The sequence below is a fragment of the Cricetulus griseus genome (genome assembly GCF_003668045.3).
Source record: "Cricetulus griseus strain 17A/GY chromosome 1 unlocalized genomic scaffold, alternate assembly CriGri-PICRH-1.0 chr1_1, whole genome shotgun sequence".
In the NCBI taxonomy this organism is placed as follows: Eukaryota; Metazoa; Chordata; class Mammalia; order Rodentia; family Cricetidae; genus Cricetulus; species Cricetulus griseus.
In genome coordinates, this window is record NW_023276807.1 from 38,499,817 (window position 1) to 38,526,174 (window position 26,358).

General features: G+C 44.1%; 1 protein-coding gene across 1 annotated transcript in view; it reads left to right on the top strand.

The window, feature by feature from the left end:
• Nucleotides 1-19,394, top strand: part of Tenm3 (teneurin transmembrane protein 3) — a 590,659-nt gene extending 571,265 nt beyond the window's left edge. Inside the window, exons 25-28 of the mRNA XM_027391059.2 lie at nucleotides 7,543-7,839; nucleotides 11,174-12,785; nucleotides 15,714-15,844; nucleotides 18,512-19,394. Coding sequence (XP_027246860.1) covers nucleotides 7,543-7,839; nucleotides 11,174-12,785; nucleotides 15,714-15,844; nucleotides 18,512-19,267 — 2,796 coding nt within the window. The 3' untranslated portion in view covers nucleotides 19,268-19,394. The remainder of the gene's footprint in view (nucleotides 1-7,542; nucleotides 7,840-11,173; nucleotides 12,786-15,713; nucleotides 15,845-18,511) is intronic.
• Nucleotides 19,395-26,358: the final 6,964 nt, after the last annotated feature.

The window sequence follows — 26,358 nt, forward strand, 5'->3', positions numbered from 1 at the left end:
TAAATATCTTCAAATCAGGACGCTCAAACAAAACATGAAGCTTATGCTAATTCCCCTCTTTTTTCTCCTACAGTCCAAATGCCTAAATTATTATGCTAAGGGGCCACCATTATTTACCTTGGCAATTCTTCAGGGTGAGAAACAGCAACAAATTATTGCTTCTGGCTATTTCCAAGAAATAGAAATGAAATTTTAAAAAGAATCAATGGATCAAACACAGACTATATCCAACTTGTGAGTTATATTCTGATTGCAGTCAATCACGAGGCTGGTGTTTGGGGATATAATACATGGTCTCTCTAGCCAGGACTAAATGCAGCCACCTCATCCCTCTGCCTGGCTCCAGTCAGCCCTAGGTTGGTTTTGGCAGACTGGAGTGAAATGAAGCTGGAGGGAGGTGAGGACTGTGAGAGGGAGACAGTCTAGAGAGGAAGATAAGCCTGGTGTCCAGCTAAAGCAATGGACAGGGAAACACTCTCTTTCTGCTGATTGTCCCTGGACTGTGGTCTATTGCCAAGTGCACTCAAGTTTCAGCCTGCCTCTCCACAGAACCTAGGAAGCAGTGGCTGTCACTTCTTGTCTCAGCCCAGGCCCTCCTCAGCCACTGCAAAAGAGGTCACAGGTTTTGCCTCAGTGGTTCCTGGAGTACATATGGTATGCACACATGAGTCATAGGCACACACATATTAGTCATAGGTGTACACACACACACACACACACACACACACACACACACACACACACACACACACACACGAGTCACAGTCACACATCCTCTGTGGATTCCAAGAGGAAAACTCCAAGGAGGAAAATGCTGATGGGAAGGGCTGTTTGAGGACTGAACCTGGGGTCCACCAAGATGGGGAAAAGAAGTGAGAGCAGGAAGCCTGTGGCCACATATGACCTGAGTCTGGAGGACCACATGCATCTCCCCCTACCACCCTCCACATGTCTCCTGAGCTGAAGAATTTCTCCTCTGTCCTTTTTAGTATTTCCTAGCAGAAGGTTCTTTTCGTTTTCAAGTTTTTGACATAAATTTAGCTACTCGCCTGACACATGGTGGACGCTCAAATATTTATTCAGTGGATGAAGGAGTGAGGAAAGAGAGCCTTGCAATATGGATTGTCTGTGTTTCGTCGCATGCATGTAGATCATCAGAGGAAAGAGGCTGTGTGAGAAGTGTCTGGCCTTGCTGATGTCCACTTGCTGTAAACAAACCTAACACTGCATAGAATAGGTGTAGCAGATGGGTGACTGATAGATGGATAGCTAGTTACTATACAAAGTGTGTGTGCATAAAATAGATTTTAAAGTTAAAGGGAAGGCAGGAAGTAGAAAAGGGAAAATTCTAGTAGGATATAGCAAATGCATTTTCTGTGAGGCAGTTCTGGGGACAGGAAGAATGAATACAGTAGGAAAGAGACACATGGAACCTGGCAGCAATACAGGAAAGCATGGCAGAGTGAAGATCATTCAGTGGCTTGCTTGCTGGTAGCTAAACATAAAAATAAACATGATGGGTTGGCTCAGTCAATAAAATACTTACCTTTCAAGCATAAGGACCTGAGTTCAGTCTTTATAAGCCACTTTTAAAAGTCAGGCAGGGTGGCACGCTTGTCATCCCAGCACTGGGGAGGCAGAGACAGGTACATCTATCCCTCAGATTTTTGAGACATCCAGCCTAGCCTAATGGGCATGATCCAGGCCAATGAGAGATTCTAATCAAAAACAAACAAACAAACAAACAAAAAAGGCAGACAATTGAGGAACAACATGACAGGCTGTCGTTTATCCTCCACCCACATGCATGAACAGACACACTCACAAATAGATGCATACATAGTAGTTGCTTGGGTTGTCAGATAATAGTTGGTAAGGAGATGTGGAATGGGGCTGGGGAGATGACTCAGTAGGTAAAGCCTGTAGGCAAGAATGAGGGCCTGAGTTGAGATTCCCAGAATTCACACCAAGCAGGGTAGATTAGCAGACATCTACGATGGCAGCAATTCTACAGCAAGATGTGAGGCGGAGACAGGAGACGCCCCATGTGTGCATACAGGCTAGCTAGCCTTGAGTCCAGCGGGAAGATGAAGACCAACACCCAAGGCTATCCTCTGACTCCCACCATGCTTGGCATAAGCATGCCCATGTTCACACATGCACATGCACATACAAAGATTTTTAAAAAAAGTCATCCTTAAAGGGCACAGACCAGTAATCCCAGCATTTAGAAAGCTAAGGCTAGAAAATCATGAGTTCAAGGCTAGTCTGGGCTACATAGTAACACTGTCCCCAAAACGAAGTTGATAAATAGTCCTATGTTTTATCCATGCTGTACTTTGGGAGAAAAATTCATTTCTTAACACCTGCCCAGAGTTGATGTTAAAGGAATAATTTTAGTGAATCATTTCAAAAAGAAAAACTCAGAATTTGAAAGCCCGAAGCATGTTTTGAAGGCATACATAAACACGATAGCATATTTAAATCTCTCACACTCGGCCCATCACATTTGTGTGGTATTTTCAAGCAATGTTCTGTCCTGGATTGGGATCACACATTTAGTTAGCTCTCATGACGAGTGAGTACGGCGGAGACACACAGCCATCTGTGGCAGTTGATGCTCCAACAGGGCCTCTGAGAAGGCTTCATGTTGTCACCAAGTGTGCTGGGTAACAAGCCAGCCCTTCCCTCCACCTCGGTAACACTTCAGAAGAGTGTGCATAGCCCGATTGTGCTGGCACTTCCTTTTAGGCAAATTGTTTAAGGTCATTATGAGTTTAATTCTCAAGCACTCCAGAAGGAAAATTGTAACCGTTCCCCTCTCACTGTCAAAGGATGCTGTGATTAATTACAGTCATGTTAGACGTAGCTATGAAAGTGGAGATTTTTTTTCCATGCTTGCTTAAGGGAAATAAAGTCCATCACAAAGGCAGTCACAGTGACCCCTTCACCATACCCTGTGTTGGGATTCACTTTCAGGCTGAGAGAAGTAGAATCCTGACTAAAGTTTGCATCTTGAGATGACATGTTCATTTTAGCCTCATTTTTTGTCTTTGTGTGTGTGCAGATACACGTGTGTACACGTTCATGTGGAGGCCACAAGTGAATTTAGGTGTCATTCCTCAGGAGCCATCTACCTTGTTTTGCTGAGACCAGTCCTGTCACAATGACCAGCAGCTAGCTGTATATTATACTGACTGCCCAGCAGGCCCAGTGACCCTCCTGTCTCTGCACACACCACAGTCCCCAGTTTTTGTTGTCATTGTTGTTGTTGTTTGTAGTATGGGTGCTAGGAATCCAAACTCAGCTCTCCATGCTCAGGGAGCAGGTACTATACTGAGTGAGCCATGTCCCCAGTTCCTTAAACTAGTATTTTTATAATTTCAAATATTTATAAAATCCCCACTGAAATAATGTGCTTGTAAGTACAATACCAGAAGAAGATTTAGGTGTTTAGAGAGATGGCTCAGCAGTTAAGAGCATTGGCTCTTCTTCGAGAGGTCCTGAGTTCAATTTCCAGCAAACACATGGAGGCTCACAACCATCTTTAGTGGGGGTCTGGTGCCCTCTTCTGGCATAAAGACATACATGCAGATAGAGCACTCGTACATAAAATAAGTAAATGGGGGAAGGGAGAGAGAGTTGGCGGGAGAGAGAAGACAGACAGACAGACAGACAGACAGGCAGGCAGGCAGGCAGGCAGGCAGGCACAAGCCTTGTTTAGGGAAACAGTATTGGATCTCAGAGTGGACACGATCCTTGGCCACTGCAGTTAAATTTACAATACCCAAGAAAGGCGTGCTTGAATGGGAGAGAACAGGATGTCTGTTAGTGTGTTTTAAAGTTTTATGTTTTAAATAACAGTGACTAATATCTGGAAACACTAAGAACGTTTAAGACCTTGCCAGGCAAACTGGCACATACCTGCAGCCCCAGCAACCTGAGAGGCTGAAGCAGGAGAATTGCCCAAATCTAGAAGTTTGATACAGCTATACCACAAACAAACAAACACACACACACACACACACACACACACACACACACACACACACACACTTTGATTTGTGTTAAATGTAAAGAAAAAATTCCACCACCAACACCACTACCCCCAGAAACTTGTTAAGGATACAAGAAAGATATTGTATACAGTATTTGGATAAAAGAAAAAAAGTAAAACATCTATACCCCTAGTGCCCCCAGATGGTGACATATTTGGTATAGAGACCCATACAGTGTTGACAGTGATGATGGAGGGTTGGTGTCATATGACCATCCTCACAAGCCAAGGAAGCAAATTAGAAGCCAGTAGCAGGCTGCAGGTGAGCACAGATGAGCTCCAGACCCCGTCTTTTGTGATTCACTGATCATACCAGATATGCAGCCCAGAACTCTGATACTGTAGCCAGAGGAACACTGTGGAAATAAAGCAGGGTTAGTGAAGGCAGTAAAGAATTGAAGTACAAATTAAAATGGATGCAAACTAAAATACAAACAGATGGGGCAATAATGTCGGCAGTATTGTGGAAACTACACAGTCTTTCATGGTTATTCATAGGATGGCACAACCTAAGGGTTTGTTTTTTTTTTTTAAAGAGGGCAAATCTGAAAAAACATGGGGTGGTGGGGGACATCCTACTAAAACAAAATTTGAAAAACCCAAAAGCCCTAGTGGAATCAATTAACTTATACAAAAACCTCTTCTCTTTTTTCCCTCTTGAATACTGCTTTTATTAATTGATAATTTCACACATGTGTATAATTTTTTTGATCATATTTACCCCCGAACTCCTCCCCCAACTTCTCCTCCTGGATCCACCCTCCTCCCTCTCTCAACTTTGTCTTTTTTTTTAATAACCCACTGAGTATATTTTGTTTTGCCCATACACTCACACATATACACTGATGTGTGGTTGACCTACCAAAGTTTCTTGCATCCAAAACAATGCCTATAGAAATGAAAGCACTTGACTCTGCCAGAGTGGAGTTGATTTGATATCAAATCTTTCTACAGACCTGAGAAAAGATGTTTGTAATATTAGCTATAACTTCCTTCCAAAGAATCCTGCACACTATTGCATAATTCACGTAGGCAGGGGAACAACTGATGCAGAGGCATTTCTTCATCCGGAGAGGGAAGAGGGCAGGAAGCCTCCAGCTGGCTGGCTCACCATCTGCAAACCCTGGGCAGCGCAGCCCAACTTCCATGTTTACACGTGGTCAAAACAGATGCGGGGCAGTTCAAAGCCTAATAGCAGGCTGCTCCTAGACCTTGTAAGGCTTTAGAACTCCTGGGACTTTGTACACAGGCGCGCGCGCGCGCGCGCACACACACACACACACACACACACACACACACCATATAGACCTCGATACACACAAATTTCTGCCATGATATAATGTAGTGATTTTCTTTCTCCATATAAACCCTTAATCTCCATGCTGAACTCCACCCTTTCTCATTATTTGCAAATCACCTCTTGGAAGTATTTCCACCCAAAACTCACTTCTTTAAGACTTATTCCGTACCTCTCCATGGACTTCACACCTCTCCCCTTGAATGGCTAATTAGAAGAATTTAGGTTTAAGGAATATTTCTGCTTGGAATGCAGTTAGTATCAGTGATGGGATCCAAAAATAATTTTGTCACAGGTTTTACACAAATGTTTGTGTATAGCATATACATACATACGTATGCATACATGTGTTGTGGTTTAAAGTGATGTGTTTGGCTGTCAGGGTGACAGGTGGCAAATCCTCACAGTTATCCTAACTGGAATCAGAATCTCCTAACAGGTTCAAGCACATCCCTGGGTGTTTCCAGAGACCATGCACTGAAGAGGGAAAACCTACCCTTCATCCCAGTGGACTGAATAAAGAGAGGGAAGAGACAAAGCCAACCTAATGCTATCACTCTTCCTTTCTCTGTTTCTTGACTCACTCTACTTCATTCTCCCCCATCCTTGATTGACTGAATGAACTTGAACTGTGAACCAGTCAGTCCTTCCTTTACTAAGTTATTCTTTCAGGTATTTAACTCACAGTAACAAAAAGCTAAGGTAGTATGTAAACACAGGTGTTACAGATGTGGACATTGTGTGTGCTTGTTAGTTGTGTTGTGTTTATATAGAAATGTTGTATACATCGCATTTTGCTTTCTGTTGCTATAACAGAATACCTAGCGTTATGTAGTTTATAAAGAAAAGAGGTTTATTTTAGCCAGTCATCCTAGAAGTCCAAAAGCGTAACACCAACATCTGCTTGGGTTCTATCAAAAGCCTCAAAACAGGAAGTAGAGGAGCAATTGGTCATGATTAGGAAGGGACAAAGAACATGCCTTTGAGAACCTGCTCTTGAGAGAACAAATCAACTCCTATGAGAACTGTTTCTGTCTTGAGAGAAACAAGAGTCCTTCAAAGCTCCATGTCACCATCCTGTTACACTTCATCCTAGGTTTTGGCAAAACAAACCACATCCAAGCTGCAAAACCAATCGCTTTGAGCTGTTCATTTGTTAACTCTAAAAGTTCCAGTTAAAATGTGGCCATACACTGTCATAGTTGCTCCATGTAATTTTTAACAATCAAAAACATCTACTGAGACCTTTGGTATGTACAGACCACCATCCACACCAGGGTACCATAGAAGACCAAGGCCTGAACAAAGGCATGGTCCCTGCCTTTCTGAGGTCAGTCTGCAAACTGACTACTTGTACTGCAATAGGGAGTGTTGGCTCAAGTGCATCCGCCTTGCATCACAGACAATAAAAGCCAGATTTCATCAGAGGTCCTGGACATGGCATCCGGCATTGGAGAGACTGATTGCAATGATACAGTGCTAGGTTTATAAATTAAGTGCAATGTCCAGCCTGTGGGTATGTGTTAGGAAAGAACTCTCAAGTCTGGACCAGCTCCCCAGATGTTATCAAAAGAAAACAACACTCTAAAAAATTGTGATTTTTCAGTACGGGGCCCAAAGCAATGATCATGTTTGTAACCTCCTGCTAGTTCAACTCATTAATAATTTACAGTAATGTGGGCTCCAACTTCTACTTAACTGCACTTCAAAGGGTTAGAGTCGCATTTACCACTGTTTTATTTAATGTAGCCATGATTAATTCACTAAGTAATTATTTTTTTCTTTGTCCTTTTGAAGGAGGAGTTTTGAGTGATTTACATAGGGTGTTGTTTATCACTGGAAAATCTTTAAAGCAAGCACATTTTGAACTCTCTCCCTTTGTCTGTCTCTGCTTCTCTATCTGTCTCTCTCCTCGTTCTCTCTCTCTCTCATCTATTGCTTTCAGTTTACAAATTTTAATTAAAACAGCTGTGAATGAATGCCAGGCTGTCTTTCTGCTTTATAAAACCTTGTGAAAGAACAGTTAACCTATTACCTTGTCCTTGTATCTAAGAATTTGCTAAATCAATTTACTGGCAAACAGAATCAATCACCATAAACAGTATTTAAACAATCCTGAGAACTCTGATGGGTGAAAGGTGGCTAGCTCTGGAATGACAAGGTGTTTTCTATCTCATTTTGGTGACAGGTCAATGGACGAAACCTCCTTTCAGTCGACTTTGATCGGACCACCAAGACGGAAAAGATCTACGATGACCACCGGAAATTTCTACTAAGGATCGCTTATGATACATCTGGGCACCCAACGCTCTGGCTGCCTAGTAGCAAGCTGATGGCCGTCAATGTCACCTACTCATCCACAGGTCAAATTGCCAGCATCCAGCGAGGAACTACTAGTGAAAAAGTGGATTATGATGGACAAGGGAGGATTGTGTCTCGGGTCTTTGCTGATGGTAAAACATGGAGTTACACATACTTAGAAAAGGTATGCCTGTGTTCCAGTGTTCAAATGGGGAAGGGATGATTAGCATTTTCCAACAATCACACAGAGCAGGGTGAGAAGAAGGAAAAACAGCAACACATGACTGAGTTCTATTTGTTATTCTAAGTATCCCTGTGGCAGTCACAGGGGTGCAGGGTGATGAATTTCTGTATTAGCAGAGTAGCTACGCCTTAGTTAAGTTCTACTATCTGAGACCCTTTTAAGTGATTTATGCTGTAAACAAACAAGCAGTAACACTGTGCACCTGCCAAGCTCTTCCACTGACAACATTCACAAATTAGACCCAGAGCTTGCAAGTCATTTGTAAATAATTTCTGCTCCGGCTCTTTCATTTAAGAGAGAGCTTGCATTAGTACAGTTAGAACTGTCAGTTGTGTGTTGTCCCTGGCAGAGCTTCAACAGAACCATAAAAAGCATGTAGGGCCTATTTATGCATTATTAACCGAAAGAGGCTATTTTCCTAGAAAGCCATGCTTTCAGATACCGTGTGATGTCTCTCTTTCATTTGCATGTAAGAGATAAGCATCCTGACTTGGGCGCTTTCCCATTCCTCAGAACTGTGCACAATGCCACAGATGGAGATGTAGAACTTGGAGATTTACACGTGTGCAGGGCCCTCAACTGTAGCCTGTGAAGCGTGAGGTTTGGGCTGGGGTCAAGAGGAATGGAAATGGAACTCACTTTTTAAAGAGTAGAATCCACTGAAGAGCATTTCCATGGATGCTTCATGTGCCTTTGGGACAAGCATCAGCCACAAAAAGTGATTTGATGTTGGATTCTTATATATCTTAAATCTTCCAGCCTTGTATTCCCAATTACACAGTGCCTAAGTCACAGCCTCAGCTCCTGACACAGTCACTGCCCCCAACCCTGTGGACACTGAAAGTTAAACAAGGAAAGCTCTGTCCTCCAGAACAGTCATGAGCCATGCAAATCACTGCTGCGTTCACCTCAGCAGTCACATTCTCTGCTCTACAAAGCCCCTCCGTCTAAACCTAACCCTTTGTGCAAGAGCCCATCCACTTCACAGCCCCACCCCCACCCTGAACCAGACTCAGAGATCAAGGAAGGATGCTTTCACCTTCAAGCAGCACGCCAACTCTAAATGCTTCCAGCAGGGATCCTCCTGACCAGACTCTGTCTCCTCTCCTTGGAAGAGACTCACTCTTGGCCATGGACTGTTAGATGACAAACTCCCTCCTGCTTCATCATCACACTGTAGCCACTCAGCAGCTGTCTAGAGACCACGGGCTTAAGCTCCCTGTATGCATACCTGCCTAGGAACTTATCTTGCCATCTGATAGGTATTTCATGCTCCAGTCTAACCAGCCCCAAGGGGACTTCTGCAAGCAGGAGGGCCAGAGATGGGAACATTTACCCCATTCAGACTAAATGCATAATAGGGAGTAATAGAAATACCCCAGCCCCCACACAATAGTAGGTGTTTTAATGTGACTAAAAATGTTCAAAGGAAAGCAAAAGGAGAATGCTCCTTTGCTGGTTAGAGCCACTTTCACACCGTGACAAAGACAGTTACGAAAGCCATCTTCGTGTATGTGTGAAGATGAAAACACCCAATGGTACCTTCCTTCTCCTAAATCCCTAAAATCCTCCCAGACTGTATTTCCTTCCTTACTAGGATAGGCACACTAAACCCAAACGTATTCACAGCAAGGCTAGTAGTAGTTCATTAATTTCTGTCAAATATGACTTTAAATGCCTACAAAACTAACTCACATGGAGGTTGGTTGTTCAAGCCTTCCTCAGAAGAACACAAGCCATGTGTTGGCTTTCTGTTACTATGACAAAATGCCTGAGACATAACCCTTTCAGAAGACAGAGTTTAGCTCTCAGATGACTCAGTCCACAATCACTTGGCTGCGCTATGACAGGGTGTGTTGTGAGGTAACACAACAGAGAAGCTTGTGTCAAAGTTGCTCATCTCATGGTGGCCAGGAAGTAAAGGAAGAAGGATTCCAATGTCCCCTTCAAAGGCATGTTCCCAGTGATGTAACTTCCTTCCATGAGGCCCTGCCATTTCAAAGTTCTGCTGCCTCCCAGGCTGGTAACCAAGCCATCAACATAAGGTCTTTGGAAGGCACAAATGTAACAACCTACATATAAAAATTGTTGATGCTCATGGCCAGAGAAGAGAGTCTTCGGGAGCCTAAGACAAGAACCATTGTTTTTTTTGTTTTTGTTTTTGTTTTTGTTTTTTTTAATGCAGTAGAAAATAAAAAGAATGAATCTTGACCAAAGATTATGATTTGTTTCCATGCCAGAATCAAGAGTAAGTCCCGGGGGATCCCACCTCACAATCCTCCATGTTTGGCTATCATTCCACCTTTTTTAAAGGGGCGGGATCAGAGGAAGCTGCATCACAGGAAGCACCGCCCGAGATCTGCATTACAATTGGACCTTAGTCAGGCAACCTCAGGGTTGACCTTCTCTTCTATTGGCTCACTAAGTTGATGCCAACTATCTTTCTGTAGTGACCTGGGTAGGGGAGTAGAGATTGTTTTTACTTGTATGCTTATTTTCTTCATAACTTAATACCAACACTTGCCAACAATGCCCAGAAACCATTCTTGTAATTCCTAAAGTGCAATTCAGATTTGGTATCTGCAAAAGGAATTATGAAAACATTAGACTTGTCTATACAGATCCCAGATTTAGACACCACATCTAAATCCATATTTCTGTGAGGGGGATTTACAACTCTGATTCACTGTGTAGCTGATTTAGCCCTATTTGCTGACATTGATGCTTTATGTACACATTATCCATTTTCAGCTAATTTTGTGTCTCTTCTTCATAAATAATATTTTGGCTTTTGTTCCTCCCCCCAGAATACAGGAAATTAAAATCAGATTTGAGTGGCTCTTCAGTCAAATAGGGGGAAGGGCCACCTTCCTAAATAATTGCTAATTATAGATAGGATTGCATTTCCCCCTCTGCTATTTTCCCCTTGAAATATTGTCTTTAAACCAGCTTAGTCTGTGCCTGCATTATGACTTCTCCAAATCCATTGACAATCTGCTGGTTGGCTGGGAATGCCTGGAAAAAGAATGGCACAATCATGACAAGTAGCACATTATGGATCTTAAGCCACTAATTGCAGAACCCTCCACAATTAAGCATCCAAGCAAATTAGGCAGGAATCATTAACACCATGTAAGGTCAAGGATAACTCAATTAAAATGAAAACCATTTTCTCAGGCAGAATGTTCCTATGTGTTTGTAGTCACTAAATCTACTTTTGTGCCCCCCTCCCCATTTCATAAACCCTGGATAACAGCCTGTGCTCTCTTTACAGTCCATGGTTCTTCTGCTCCATAGCCAGCGGCAATACATCTTTGAGTATGATATGTGGGACCGCCTATCTGCCATCACCATGCCCAGTGTGGCTCGACACACCATGCAGACCATCAGGTCCATTGGCTACTACCGCAATATATACAACCCCCCAGAAAGCAATGCCTCTATCATCACGGACTACAATGAGGAAGGGCTGCTTTTGCAAACGGCTTTCCTGGGAACAAGTCGGAGGGTCTTGTTCAAGTATAGAAGGCAGACCAGGCTATCAGAAATTTTATACGATAGCACAAGAGTCAGTTTTACCTATGATGAAACAGCAGGAGTCCTAAAAACAGTAAACCTTCAGAGTGATGGTTTTATTTGCACCATTAGATACAGGCAAATTGGCCCCCTGATTGACAGACAGATTTTCCGCTTTAGTGAAGATGGAATGGTAAATGCAAGATTTGACTATAGCTATGACAACAGCTTTCGAGTGACCAGTATGCAGGGTGTCATCAATGAAACTCCACTGCCCATTGATCTATACCAGTTTGATGACATTTCTGGCAAAGTTGAGCAGTTTGGAAAATTTGGAGTTATATACTATGACATCAACCAGATCATTTCCACGGCCGTAATGACTTATACAAAGCACTTTGATGCTCATGGCCGCATCAAGGAGATTCAATATGAGATATTCAGGTCACTCATGTACTGGATTACAATTCAATATGATAATATGGGCCGGGTAACCAAGAGAGAGATTAAAATAGGGCCTTTTGCCAACACTACCAAATATGCTTATGAGTATGACGTTGATGGACAGCTCCAAACAGTTTACCTAAATGAAAAGATCATGTGGCGGTACAACTATGACCTGAATGGAAACCTCCACCTGCTGAACCCCAGCAGCAGCGCGCGCTTGACACCTCTCCGCTACGACCTTCGTGACAGAATCACCCGCCTGGGTGATGTTCAGTACCGCTTGGATGAAGATGGCTTCCTTCGTCAGAGAGGCACGGAAATCTTTGAATACAGCTCCAAGGGGCTTCTGACTCGAGTTTACAGTAAAGGCAGTGGCTGGACAGTGATCTATCGGTATGATGGCCTGGGACGGCGTGTTTCCAGCAAAACCAGTCTGGGACAACACCTTCAGTTTTTTTATGCCGACCTGACATACCCCACTAGGATTACTCATGTCTACAACCATTCCAGTTCAGAAATCACCTCCCTCTACTACGATCTCCAAGGACATCTTTTTGCCATGGAGATCAGCAGTGGGGATGAGTTCTACATCGCCTCAGATAACACGGGGACCCCGCTGGCTGTGTTTAGTAGCAACGGGCTTATGCTGAAACAGATTCAGTACACTGCCTATGGCGAAATCTACTTTGACTCCAATATTGACTTTCAGCTGGTAATTGGATTCCATGGAGGCTTGTATGACCCGCTCACCAAATTAATCCACTTTGGAGAAAGAGACTATGACATCTTGGCAGGACGATGGACAACACCAGATATTGAAATCTGGAAAAGAATTGGGAAGGACCCGGCTCCATTTAACCTGTATATGTTTCGGAATAACAACCCTGCAAGCAAAATCCATGATGTGAAAGACTACATCACAGGTAAGGCTTTTTTTTTTTCTCCCCCTTCCAAGTGCTAAATTACTATTACCATTAGATTAATACACAAAGTAACTAGAGTTGACCTTTCGGATGTATTCATTTCTCTAAGGATCCATAGAGAAACCACAAAGGGAAAATGAAATACAGTTACTTCCTACTCTGCCTGACTATGCTCAAGGCCATGGTTTCTGAAATGACACAGAATTCAATCATCTGAGGAAGGGAAGAGACACAGAGAGCAGAAAACATGCTAAATTCAGAGTCCCAAAATGGAAACACCAACCGCTACAGTGCTGTGGCTTTATAGTCTAATTTTTTTCCCCTAGACCCGGTTGCCGTGTTGGTTCACTTTCTGTCATCATGACAAAATTTCCAAGATAATCACTTACAAAGAGGGAAGGTTGATTAGGACTTAGAGCTTGGGAGTCCCATTGGCCCCCATGCTTCAGACCTGTAGCAAGACAGCATGTAGTACGTCAAATACATGGAGAAGCAAACCAATCATATTATCGGTGTGGGGGGCAGAAAAAGATATCAGAATCCTGTAATCCCCTTCAAGGGCATTCCACAATGGCATGAAGACCTCCCACATGCTTCCCTTCTCCAAGGCTCCACCACTGCCCAGCAGTAGTACTCCAAGAGTCAAGTCTTTCACCAGTGCACATTTGGCATCTGATCCGTGGCCTTAACCATGAAATGGATTGGCAGTGGCTACCTGTGGCATCAAATGTAAGAGTGTAGAATTGTGTATCAAATAGTAATGACCTTGCAAGGGGTTTCTACATACATATGTGCAATTATAATGAAAATAATCCATGTAAAACACACCTTGCCTCATCCCTGACAGATGCCTCACACCCTCCTCAGGACAGTAATGGAGCAGTTTCTCTGGTCTTCTTATGTGACGACACTGCTAACGTCCACACTAGCTTTATCACTAATGTGGAGTGACGTCCGGGCTATAGAATGAGGGCCTTTCTAAGGTGTAATCCGTGTGACTCTTTTGGGAATGAAGATTTAAAGAACCAGATTTCACTTCTGCCACCACAGAGGCATGTGATAAAACACAAACAGGACTTTAAAAGTCTCACTGTGGTCCCCGTCCTGAACTGACATCGTCTCCCACCCACTTCTCCAAGAATTTTAGATTCTCCTGCTTCCGGCCTCCCATCCCTGGTTTATAATGCCATAACTCAACGTATGCTTCTCAGGGGAAGGGTTCTTTCTCTGTAGTTGTTTTGCTTTAAGGTCTTTCTGCTGTGATTTGGCTTGTGTTGCTGCCCCATCAGCCCGCCTCCTTTCCAGTTTAGTATTTGAGGCACACCGAGCTCTTCTTTCCTTTCTTAGGACCGGTGTCAAAAATGCCTGTTCATCTCACATCTGCTTTCCCCTTTCCAAAGGGCACAGAGCTTTTCCTAACTCCCTTCCAGGAGCCCAGCTGTAAGTCCCCTCCTTCAACTTCACCAACAACTGACTCAGCAACACCCTGTGGTGTTCTCGGTCAGCCCATATTCACATTCAAATCCCATTCTCTGGATAGGCGGTGCTTTTTGATACTGAAGACTCTGGGTTTCAAGTGAGCATACATTGTTCAGAATACAAGAAACTCTGCCCTCAATACAGCAGCATGTGGGTAACAGAATTTTCCCCCAAGTTCAGGCCTCCCTGTAGCCATATAGACACTCTCACAGGAAGGTAGCACTTTCCATCCGCTTGAACCTACGGAGACTTCTCCCCCCACCCCACGAGCACACACACTCTGCCACCCCATTTAACAGAGAGAACACCGCTGGTTTTGTAGCCATGTGACACCTGGACAAAGGACCTGCCAGCCTGGCAATGAGGTGAGAGTTTGTGCCCTAGAGAAGGAAATGGGAAGCAAGCAGCTCTCCATCATTCTGACAAGCAGTTTACCAGTGGTTATTTGAGGGGTGCTGACAAGGGCTGACTGAAAGAGTGGAAAGCCCACAGCTCCCGAATTCATCTTCTCCTAGCAACACGGACTGCAGGGAATGCCACTGCAGCACTTTCTGAAAAACATCAAAAGAGAGATGGAACGGCATAAAATATATTAGGTGAAATGCAATTTCAAATTTTCCAGCAATGTGCTTAATATATAAAATAATCTACACCCAACTGTACTCATAAAGCGGCGAGCCTGCTGAGTGGCTCTGTAAATCATAACCTCCAGAAGGGAAGAAAAGCCTTATTCTTTGCTTAATGGCTTTCGGAGTCACATGACAGTGTTTGAAAATACCACTCTTAAAGGTTTCCATGTTCTCTCCCCCCAAAAGTTAGTCTCCACCTGTGCACCACGAGCCTTTGAAATCAAGGCTGGCAGAAATCAGAGCATCAGTGCCCTTGGCCAGGGTTGCCAGCTTTCAGCATTCATTTTTGATTAAGAATCAACTCGTTTTAATACTCTCCATCTAGGGCTTTTTCCCCAATAGAAAATGGCTTGTGGAAGTCCTGGAGTCTTTGCGCAGTTACTCTTGAGGGCCAATCACACACCTTCTACTTAAGACCAGCCTTTCCTAAGCATGAACCTCATTTGCTTTCTGCATCTGTGTCTGGAATTCTCACGCTGCTGTGCCTTGCTATTGCCGTTTTTTATCACTATTACCAGCACAGGATGCAATTTTGCGCTTCTGACAGTTTATCTACCCTGTCTAAGTGAGTATCTATTACTCTCCATTTTCTGCAGGATTCGCCATAGTTCTGCTATTGAGGTTACTGTCTGCATGTCTAAAAATAGACCTCGGATTTACAATGGTAGGAAGAAGCCAAATACCGGGTCCTTTTGAGATGAATATTTGTGAAATTGGATTTTTGTTGTTGTTGTTGTTGTTGTTTTTAAGGTAAGGATTAAATTTGTGAACGCGCTCAATAAATTCTTACCACCTTTGACTCTGCATGGTCTTCTTCTAGATGTTAACAGCTGGCTGGTGACATTTGGCTTCCATCTGCACAATGCTATTCCTGGATTCCCCGTTCCCAAATTTGATTTAACAGAACCTTCATACGAGCTTGTGAAGAGTCAGCAGTGGGATGATGTACCGGTAAGAAACAGAAAGCAGAACGAAGGGAAGGCCATGAATGGAGTTCTTGTGTCTTGTTTACCCACGCCTCATTGACCTACCCCTGTGAAAACTGTACCAGAAACAGTTTTTCTGTTTCTTTTCTTTTCTTTTTCATACTCTTGAGGAAGGAAAACTGACAGTCCTGCTGCATTGCTGTTCAGCATGCTAGGGGCCTGTTGAACAGGCCGAATCTGTTTCTAGCGATGCTAATAAAAAACATGGAAATACACTATCAAAGGGTAGTAAAATGCAGAAGCTTGTGGTTTCTTGTGGAAGGCTTCTACAGAGAACCCCAGGAAAATGCATTTATGGCACCTGGGAGCTGAAGGCGAGACTCAATAAACAGGAGAACAGGGATTCAGATTTCAAATTAGCAACCCACAAACAGTACTGAGAACAGCATTTGCAGAAAAGCGAAAATAAAAATGTCCTCTAGTAAGACTCTGTCTGTGACCAGGTATTGGTACGTTTTTCCTGAAACTAACAGATCAGAGCGAGAGGCCGGGCCCTGTGGTGAGAAATAAACTAAGAAACAGAATGGGAAATTGTCACGTCAAAGCTGCTGTGTCAGGAAGTGGCTCTTTAAATTCCTGTCATTCAGAGCTCAGAAAAGAATGCACAACAAAACACCAGGGCTTCTAGCTCAAAGCGAGAATAATTAGAGATCAAGAAATTGGGTTACCACTTAATGATAAGAGAAGTGCAGAGTTACTAGAAAAGTTAATCCCCACCTTCAGCAATTCCCTACCACGTTTGTGAATACAAAGAGGCAATCATGATTAAAACATACAAATACACACATGGCATATACAGTGCTCAGAGATACATTTTTCTGATAAAGTTTCTTAGCACATACACACAAAATAAATAAATAAATAAATAAACTATGTTTCAGATGGCATCTTATTTAATAAACAAAATCCACCAAGCATCTAAGGTGTGGAAACCATTTTAACATTGCTTCCCTCTTTTTTCCTTTTTTAGATTTTTTTAAGCTGTGTATATAGTGATTTGCATGTGTGAGTGCAAGTCCCTTGAGCTTCAAATCCAGATGAGGGCGTAGGATCCACTGGATCTGGAGCCACAGGCAATTAGTTGTAAGCTGCCAGATGTCGGTGCTGGGAACCAAACTCCGGTCCTCTGCAAATGTATCTGCCCTGACAAAATGTCATGAAGACACACTGAAGTCCCCTAATACATTTGAACATGCATGTTCTAACTATGACTTAACATGTCTGAAAGCACTTTAGTCAGCCAACACAAATGGATTTGTCAACCTTTTCCATAGGCAACCTTTCAATATGGCTCAAGTTCTCTGTCAAGAAAAGTGAACTTACGGACAGCTTGGGGAATCACGGGTAAAGATACCAAGCAGCCTTCCTAGTGCAAGGGCTTTCTTTCAGTGCTGCAAATGAAACACATGTTCCCGTTTGGTCGAATATCTGCTGCTATAAGAAATGGCTTTGTTAGGATACTCTATTTTCAAGCAGCTTGCCAGTGGAGATGATCCACTGTCTATGCGTCTGCATGAAATACTTGTTTTCCAGAATTTAAGTGTTCACACCCACATGGCCCATAGTCCACTGATCCCTGTGCATTTCCACTCTGCCTTTACGCTGGTGACTCCCAGCTGCAAACTGTTCAGCAGTACAGGAAGCACCAAAGACTTACAGCACAAGCATTTCAAAGTATATGAGAGCTTGGTGACCCTCTGTCTGTGGCTTGCTGTTGAGCATTCGGAGAGAAAGCTCCTGCTGGGGCCTGGTAGACTGGCTTTCTGATGTGGGGTGGCTTGAGGAAAAAAAAAAAAAAGCATCTAGAAATGAAGATGAAAGGTAATAATATGAATAGTTTGCCCGAAACTAAAAAAGCTGTGCAATATATGTGAGGAGATGTCCTTTAAATATTTATTGTATTTTTTTAATTTGTGTGTGCACACACACTCCACTGAACAACACCTGTGTAGAGGTCAGAGGACATATTGGTCAAGCTTGGCAGTAGGTGCCTTATCCAATGAGCCATTCACCAGCCAATAAACTCTCTTTTTGAACATTTTTAAAAAAAACTCGTAGAATGGGGCCGGGGGGGGGGCTGGAGAGATGGCTCAGAGGTTAAGAGCATTGGCTGCTCTTCCAGAGGTACCGAGTTCAATTCTCAGCAACCACATGATGGCTCAAAACCATCTGTAATGAGATCTGATGCCCTCTTCTGGCCTGCAGGGATACATACAGGCAGAACACTTTGCAATAAACAAACCTTTAAAACAAACAAACAAAAAACTAGTAGAATCACCATGAGGGAACAAGATGCCCTTCCATCCTGGCTTGTGTAGGCCTTCTAATCCCAGTAGAGCCCAGGAGTTATCAATAAAGGTTCTACACCTCCACTCAGACCAGTCTTGTTTGCTTGTTGGTGTGTGCTTGTTTGGGATTTGGGTTTGGGGGGGTGGGGGGGAAAGGGGGTAGGATCTCACATAGCTCAGGATAACCCTGAACTTAATACATAGCCTACGGTGGCCTTGATCTCCCAATCCTCCTACCTCCACTTCCCCAACGCAGTGCTTATAGCGTGGGGGTCAACAAGCAACCAGGACCTGCACACACTAATGTTCTTTTAACCTCTCTCCCCTTGTGTTTTGCTCTCCAGCCCATTTTTGGAGTTCAGCAGCAAGTGGCAAGGCAAGCCAAGGCTTTCCTGTCCCTGGGGAAGATGGCCGAGGTGCAGGTGAGCAGACGCAAGGCGGGCGGCGAGCAGTCGTGGCTGTGGTTCGCCACGGTCAAGTCGCTCATCGGCAAGGGCGTCATGCTGGCGGTGAGCCAAGGGCGCGTGCAGACCAATGTGCTCAACATCGCCAACGAGGACTGCATCAAGGTGGCAGCGGTGCTCAACAACGCCTTCTACCTGGAGAACCTGCACTTCACCATCGAGGGCAAGGACACTCACTACTTCATCAAGACCACCACGCCCGAGAGCGACCTGGGCACGCTGCGACTGACGAGTGGCCGCAAGGCGCTGGAAAACGGCATCAACGTGACCGTGTCGCAGTCCACCACGGTGGTGAACGGCAGGACTCGCAGGTTCGCCGACGTGGAGATGCAATTCGGTGCTCTGGCGCTGCACGTGCGCTACGGCATGACGCTGGACGAGGAGAAGGCGCGCATCCTGGAGCAGGCTCGCCAGCGCGCTCTCGCCCGGGCCTGGGCGCGCGAGCAGCAGCGCGTGCGCGACGGCGAGGAGGGCGCGCGCCTCTGGACAGAGGGCGAGAAGCGGCAGCTGCTGAGCGCGGGCAAGGTGCAGGGCTACGACGGGTACTACGTACTGTCGGTGGAGCAGTACCCCGAGCTGGCCGACAGCGCCAACAACATCCAGTTCCTGCGACAAAGCGAGATCGGCAAGAGGTAACCTCCGGGCCACCCCTGCGCAGCGTCTCCTGTAGCACAATCCGAAGCGGACTCTCCAAAGAGCCTTCCAGAACGACACTGCTCTGCAGACACACACACCGCAGACACACACGCGACACAAACCAGAAACAAAGACAACTTTTTCTGAATGACCTTAAAGGTGATCGGCTTTAAAGAATATGTTTACATACGCATATCGCTGCACTCATTTGGACTGGAAGTATGAGAAGGAAAAAAAAAAGCATAACGAGGCAACGTTTTGCTCTGGCCCTCTGTACCTTCGAGGCACTGTATTTAACAAAGGTTTTAAAAAGAAAAAAATGCGTACAATGTTTCCAGATATTACTGAATTGTCGACCTTTGCTTACAGGAAGTAATCTCTACTTAGGATGTGATGATATACATAGATCTGTTCATTTTAAAATGTGGGGCAAAGTTACTGTTTATAGAACCCAACTGCTTTCCCGTGCTGCTTTGTAAAAGGACATTGGCACAAGGGACGTCTGCTTCGGCGGGGATTTAATAATGGATTTTACTAACATGGCTTGCCCTGGGAGGGAAAAACTGACGAATAGAATCCTTGTCACTGATAAGCAAAGGAAACCCTGATTTTTTTGTAAATTATGTGAGACAAGTTGTTTATGGATTTTTATATGAATTACAATTTACTGTACATCAAATATTAGTCTCAGAGGAGTTAATTTATGTAAAGTGTTTAAAAAGTTTATACTTAAAAATAAAATGATAAAAACATGTGAACTGTGTGATTTTTTTAAAAGGATTGCACCTTTTGTTATCTGTTATAGCTGTACAGTATAACTTATTATATTGTAGAGATATAACAACTTATGCCTATAATGTCCAGAAGTGTTAATATTTTTGTATTAGGTTGAACAAAAACAATGTGCAACTTTCTATCACGTAGATGGATAGGACCGTGCAATCCTAAATGGGTGGCTAATCAGAGAACTCCTTTCTCTTCCTTCTCTTTCTCATCAAGCCAGTGTCCTCGACCATCGTCAGTCAAGAGGCACAGTAGATATCCAAGGCTGGTGGAATGTGATGGAAGATATGGGGGGAGGGGGAACAAACAGAAAACAACGCAAGGGGGAGAACGGGTTCTCTGACCCTCTCTAGACCCTAAAAGTCAAGCTGACTTAATCGACCAGAGCTTTTAATACTGTATCGTTGTCCCTCGATGCTCCATTGCACGATGGAGGGAAGAGACCACAATCTGATGCTCGGAAACATTTGTGGAGAGGGAAGGATTTGATGTCATGGTAACCATGAACATGCTGTATCTTAATGTCTAGGAGAGATAGCAGAAACCGAGCAATAGTGAGCCAGGGGAACCCGCCTGTCAAGGTCACTCTGGTGAGTCTTGGAGTTAAACCCTTCGGTCAGCAAGTGGGACCAAATCAGGAAGTCAAGCTCCTGTAAGCCCACATGGCCTGACCATCACAGGGCCTTATTTGAGTGGGCAGCCTGTGCTTGCCAGGGGTACCCTGGGGATGGAGTAGGAAGGAAACTGACAACAGTGCCCCTGACTGAAAGCTTGGGGTTCCACCACAAACACCATCTGCACTTCTTGTGCCAACCCAGCCGCTCTGACGAATCTTTCGTGAGCACTGAATTCAGCCACAAAAATATTTTTAGAAAATATTTCTCAGTTCATTGAGCTATAGTACACACTGTTTTCCTCTATGTATAATGGTGATAAATATAGCAAGTGAACATGTCGTAAATATAAAGGTTCAAGTGATGTATTGAAAATAATTTTCTAACTGCTTTGTATGTATCACATACTCTAAACTGCACAGTAGGCGTGTTATCAAACATTGGCTGGGAAAGTTTCGAAATAGCTACTGAATTTACAGTCTCAGTGCTATTCTTGTCGCTGTGTATGTGGTAGGGCATACCGAAGTAATTAATCTTCTAATGAATGCTGATATTTTATTAGAATGAAAGCACAGATTAGCATTAATATTTTTTATCCTGGAAATCCTTTGGCAAGTACTAGGAAGCCCAAATTTAGAAAACTATGAGATTTCAACCACGTAAACATGGCTCTGTTTGACATTTTATTTTTTAACTGTTAACTTAGGTGTTTGCAGTCCTGTTGACTGGGACGTCGGCAGGACTGCATTTAGCATGCTGTAAGTACTTTTGGGTGAAATAGGCTCCAAGTCTAAATTCTCAGAAATGTCTGTGATGTATTGACCATGAAAAATGTGTACCACATGACGGAAGTGAAATTACACTCTTACCATCTTCTCAACGTGGACTGGTCTTTACAGGGGCACCAATAAATGACAGATTTGGAGAGTCTCCTGGTGCTTATTTTAGAAGAAGTCAAATCAACCCAATTAGTGTCTTGTTAGTACATATAATGAGCCTATTTCTTTCTAAAAAGGCTTGTGGTCTGGACGTGCTTTTACAAGAAATAGTGACCTTGGGGAATATGTAAACATGAGATCTTTTTCTAAGAGTTGGGGGGCGGGAGGTTGGGGACTGTATAATGACAAGAATTAGCTTACAAAAACAAAAGAAATTGATATTCAAAGTATTTTAGGCAAAGCCAGTCAAAATGCTTTCATGATATTTTGAGATGTAAATTTTTGTCTGATTTGTATTGTTCTTTTCATTTGCCTTCTTAACTTTATATGTGACCTGAATTTTCCATAACTTGATGACTATAGATTGCATCTAGGCATTCCAATAAAAGCCAACCCAATGTGTGTGCGGTTTATATATATTTTTTTCAAAACTTGGACTAGCTAGAATTGCTTTTGTGTTTGACATGGACACAGAAGGAGACAGATCTCAGGGTGCTGATTCAGCTGTGACCCAACTGATGAGAGCTTTTATTACCGGTTTTGACTTCTTGTTTTGTATTTAGTATCAAAATGACAGCTCAGAAGAGCACCCTTCACAGAGGACCCTTCCCCTGGCCTACTATAGAAAAGTGTTAACTACGCCTCCACAAGCCAAACACTAACTATAGAGAAGAATTGGGGGGGGGGAGTCACCCATTACTGCTGAAATGCAGGTCTCTTTCCTGTGATGTTGGCATTGAGTGTGCTTAATTAAAACACTTGATTAGAATAATCAGTTTGGGCCTGATAGGTTCTCAGCCTCCTGGAGATGTCTAAATCTACATATAGACCGACTGATTAGCGTTTGCTTTGTTCAGTAATTCCAGGTTGGCAGGCCAAGGCTTTGATTTTTGTGTGGAAAGCCAGACTTCCCCTTGCTTGCTTTACAGACAACCTCAACATAGGGATGCTACAGGAATCAGGTCACTCCACTTGGCTAAAGGGTCTAAGTTTCTTAAATGAGATTTTAATATGCTCGAAACATAGGAGCCCAGAAAACAAAACAAAAAACACTGTGTATTCCAACTCTTCCTCTCCACAATGCTTTTCTTGTCTGAGCAAGCACAAAGACAGTAGTGGAAGTGAATTTTAGATAATGAACTAGGTACCGGGCGTGCCACTCCCCCAGCATCTGTGCATTTGTGTTTACACTTATTGCTTGTTACCTAGTAGTCACACGAACCCTCGAGCCCTTAAAGGAAATGATGATGAGAGGATCCTGCCTTTGAAGCCCTAGCCACGCCCCACTCCTCTCCCCATTCATCTTTTCTTTCATCTCAGCTGATCCCAAATGCAGCCATTCCTCTCACCTGGTAAACAGCCAATCAGCTCTCTGAGTGAGATGCTTTGGGGAATAAAGGAGTCCAGAAGAGGGAGCCTGAAGGCACTGATCCATGACATGCTCTGTCTTTGACAAACACCACCTGAGCAGTGTTCAGAGCTTGCTGTACTTATAGGACACAGCCCACCCACAAAATGCCACCACCCAACCCAGGCGGCCTGGAATGACATTTAGGCTCCTGCAGAGGGAGGCAAGACCTCCAGCAAGCCTTGAAGGGCAGCGTAGCAAGATCTTACCCCTTCCACAGATACCCAAACTATCACACTGTCCTGAGGAAAAATGAACTCAGCCTAACGCTCCAGTCCACAGCATGCAGTAAATTCTAGAAGGTGAGGGAGAAGGAACATGGAGAAATTTGAGTGAGTTGTCCAAGTAGCATGGAAGGAGGTCCACCCAAAGTGAGCAGACCCTCTGTCAGGCAGCAGCCTTTCCTGCCTTGCATAGTCACCAGATGGCATTCCCCAGAAGGTTCTGGAGATATTACCACTGCTGTTTGCATAGGTCATAAGATGTAGTGTGCTTTATGCTCCCTTCTAGCTGCCAATGTTTCTAGCTTCTTGGCCCCCTCATGAAGAGAAGCAAGTCTCCCATGCAATAATAATGGACACCCATCATTTCTAGAGGAAGGGTGAGAGCTTTTCCATAAGTCACCCACTTGACTTTGTCATCCTACAGAGGCCATGGAGTAAATTAGAAGTTGCTTATGTTGTTCCTACTCACCTTAACCACAGTAATAAGCAAGAGAGCCAAAGAGGTATTGATACACTGCTGGAATTTACTACCCTCTGATTCAGGCCACATAATGAATATCCTCTGATGCCCACGTTCTCATTTGTTATGCACCACCTCTACAAGCAATGGTCTCTTGATATAGGTTAATTACTTATAAACTTTTAGGTAGATTCAGTAAACCTTTTCACTTATGAACCGACTTAGAATTCTTTCATGGAGGAATACAGAATTCCTGGAGCCCTGTGTATAGAGAATTTGCTACAAACCAGTGCTGAGCCTAAAGTAACATCATTATTCAGTTTAGAGTTAATGGGCTCCACAAAGCAAATTTAATAAATCCTTCTGGGATCTAAGCAGAGGAAAATTAAAATTAGAAGTATAAATTGTGACTTATAGGGCAAGAGAGTGGCTTGGTTGCAATCTTCCTGCTAGGGTGAATTGTGAGCGGCCATTGCATTCGGCCTGCACTAGGAAGGGAGATCACGTTGTTTTGCACGTTAGAGCTTTCCAGAATTCTGCCCACAATGGCTATTTCCATCAGACACAGCTCACCATTGAACTCACAGGGATTACAGGTGGTCCGCTGGGCAGAAAGGAAGACTCTAAAATTTTACAAGTTAACTTTTATCAAGGTGAGGGGAGCATAAATGGCCAAGGAGGTAAAATGACAGGTTCTCTGACGTGAGTGAAGGCTGAAAATAGAACTGCTCAGAGGAAGTCTGAGGGAGCACACCAACTAGTATCCCCCACCTCAGGGTCTTGTCACACAGAGATTAGCAACTGTGTAAGGGACGGTCCACCCCATCCCAAACTGTCCTCCAAGATAAATGGACAGGAAGTCAATTCTACCTAGTGCAGAAAAGACTCCTTAAAAACCATTCTCGGGCCTCCTGTCTGTACATCCTCGCCCATTCTTTTCTTACTCCTTTTTCTGGAATGACCCCAACAAGAACTTCCTGGGATGTGACCAAAAAGACTGGGACTGCTTCCCCTTAGGAGGAAAACCATGCAAGTCCATTGATAAGCCATGTGATTTTAACTGCTGGGGATATCATAGGGAAGTCGTCTTTCATCCCCAACATTGACAAAAGGTTATAAGCAAGCAGTTTTCAAAGTCTCACTTCAAGTGTGACATTATCTCCAAGGTCAGGCCTTGAGATTTATTTATGCGGCATTCTCAAGCACTGAGAAGGCACACTGCAAAGTACAGACAAGTGGAGAGAGGACAGGGAGGGCGGGAGTGGCGGGTCAACCCAGCTCTCTTGAGGTAGAGAAGGGAGAGACCATCTTTCCACAAGTTGGTCCTCCATTCCCTCTTGCCTTTCCCCCTTCAGTTTTTCAGGACTCTGGTTTCTTTGGGAGGGAGAGCCTGTCCCAACATCTGGTGACACCCTAGAGGAGTGAGCCTCTGCAGAGACCCGTGTCTGGGTCATGGCGGCCGCGAGGCGCTTTCATGAAGGGCTCTTGCGCCCCCTAGCGATGGGCTCTGTAGGTGCCGACGGTCTGTGCTAAAGCTGCAGCAAAGTCCAGACCAGAAACAAGACAAAACATAAAAACAATGGGCGGCCTAAGATGTCCCTCTATCCTTCTCCGGATGGGCCTATTCAAACGACCCTCTCTGGTCCCATTCTGCTCTGCCCACAGACTTTCATGCATAAAGCGATTCCTTCTGCTTCATGCACCGCCTCACTGAGGCCTGGTCCTTGCCATCCTCACTCCAGTAAGATTTCCCCTCACGCCAAGCAGAAACTCTGTCAAGCCATGTTCCTCTCGCCTGACAGATCAAAAGAAGGCCCTTCCTCCCAAGAGTTGTCCGCGGGCTATCTGAGCTTCCGCAGCCCACTCAGAACAGTGATTTCTGAAATACATTGTTTACCTTCTTCTTTCCATGTTAACAGCCCTGTCGCTGGGAAGACCTTCCCAGAAGGACAGATCGTTTAAATTCACAGTGGCATTTTTATTTCTGCCCAAGCTAGGCTCTCACTGAAAGTGCTAGAATGACAGGCGGCCTGGAAAAAGCACACTTCTCCTGATTCCACCACTCCCTTCCTCCCTCAGCTTGGCTTCACTGCCAAGGTGAGAAAAAAAAAAAAAATGGACTTTCAACCTTTTATTTATTCCTGGGTTGTCATACAGAGAAGCCAGTAGATGTGGAATGTAAGTGGCAGCATGTACCTACCTTCAGAGATCATCCCTGGCTAGGTAGAACCTATTGATATTTGTGGAGGCCCCCTGGGGATTCAAATATGTAGATCCATTTGCCCACTTTCTCTCAGAGACAAGAAAGGAGACTAAAGATAGCAGGTGGAAATCAAAATACCATGAAAGTCTAAATAAGGTAGAACCCTACAGCTGCATGAGAAGATAAAAAACGAACAACTAACTAGATGTCCAGATTAATGGAACATCTTGCCTTTCCCTGACAGTACCACCAGGCCAGGCAAGCTGGGGGGGGGGGGGCGCGCAAGTATGTCCAGCTTGTATCTTCACAGTTCATCAGTTAAATGTCCCTCAGGTACCCCTGGGAGCTGGAATGCCAGGGAGAGATAGACTGAGGCTAAAGACACGTAGTCACACATCCAACTCGCACACGCCAAGAGCACTGGAGAGCCAGTCTTTGCAACTGGGGTGTCAGTCCTGGTC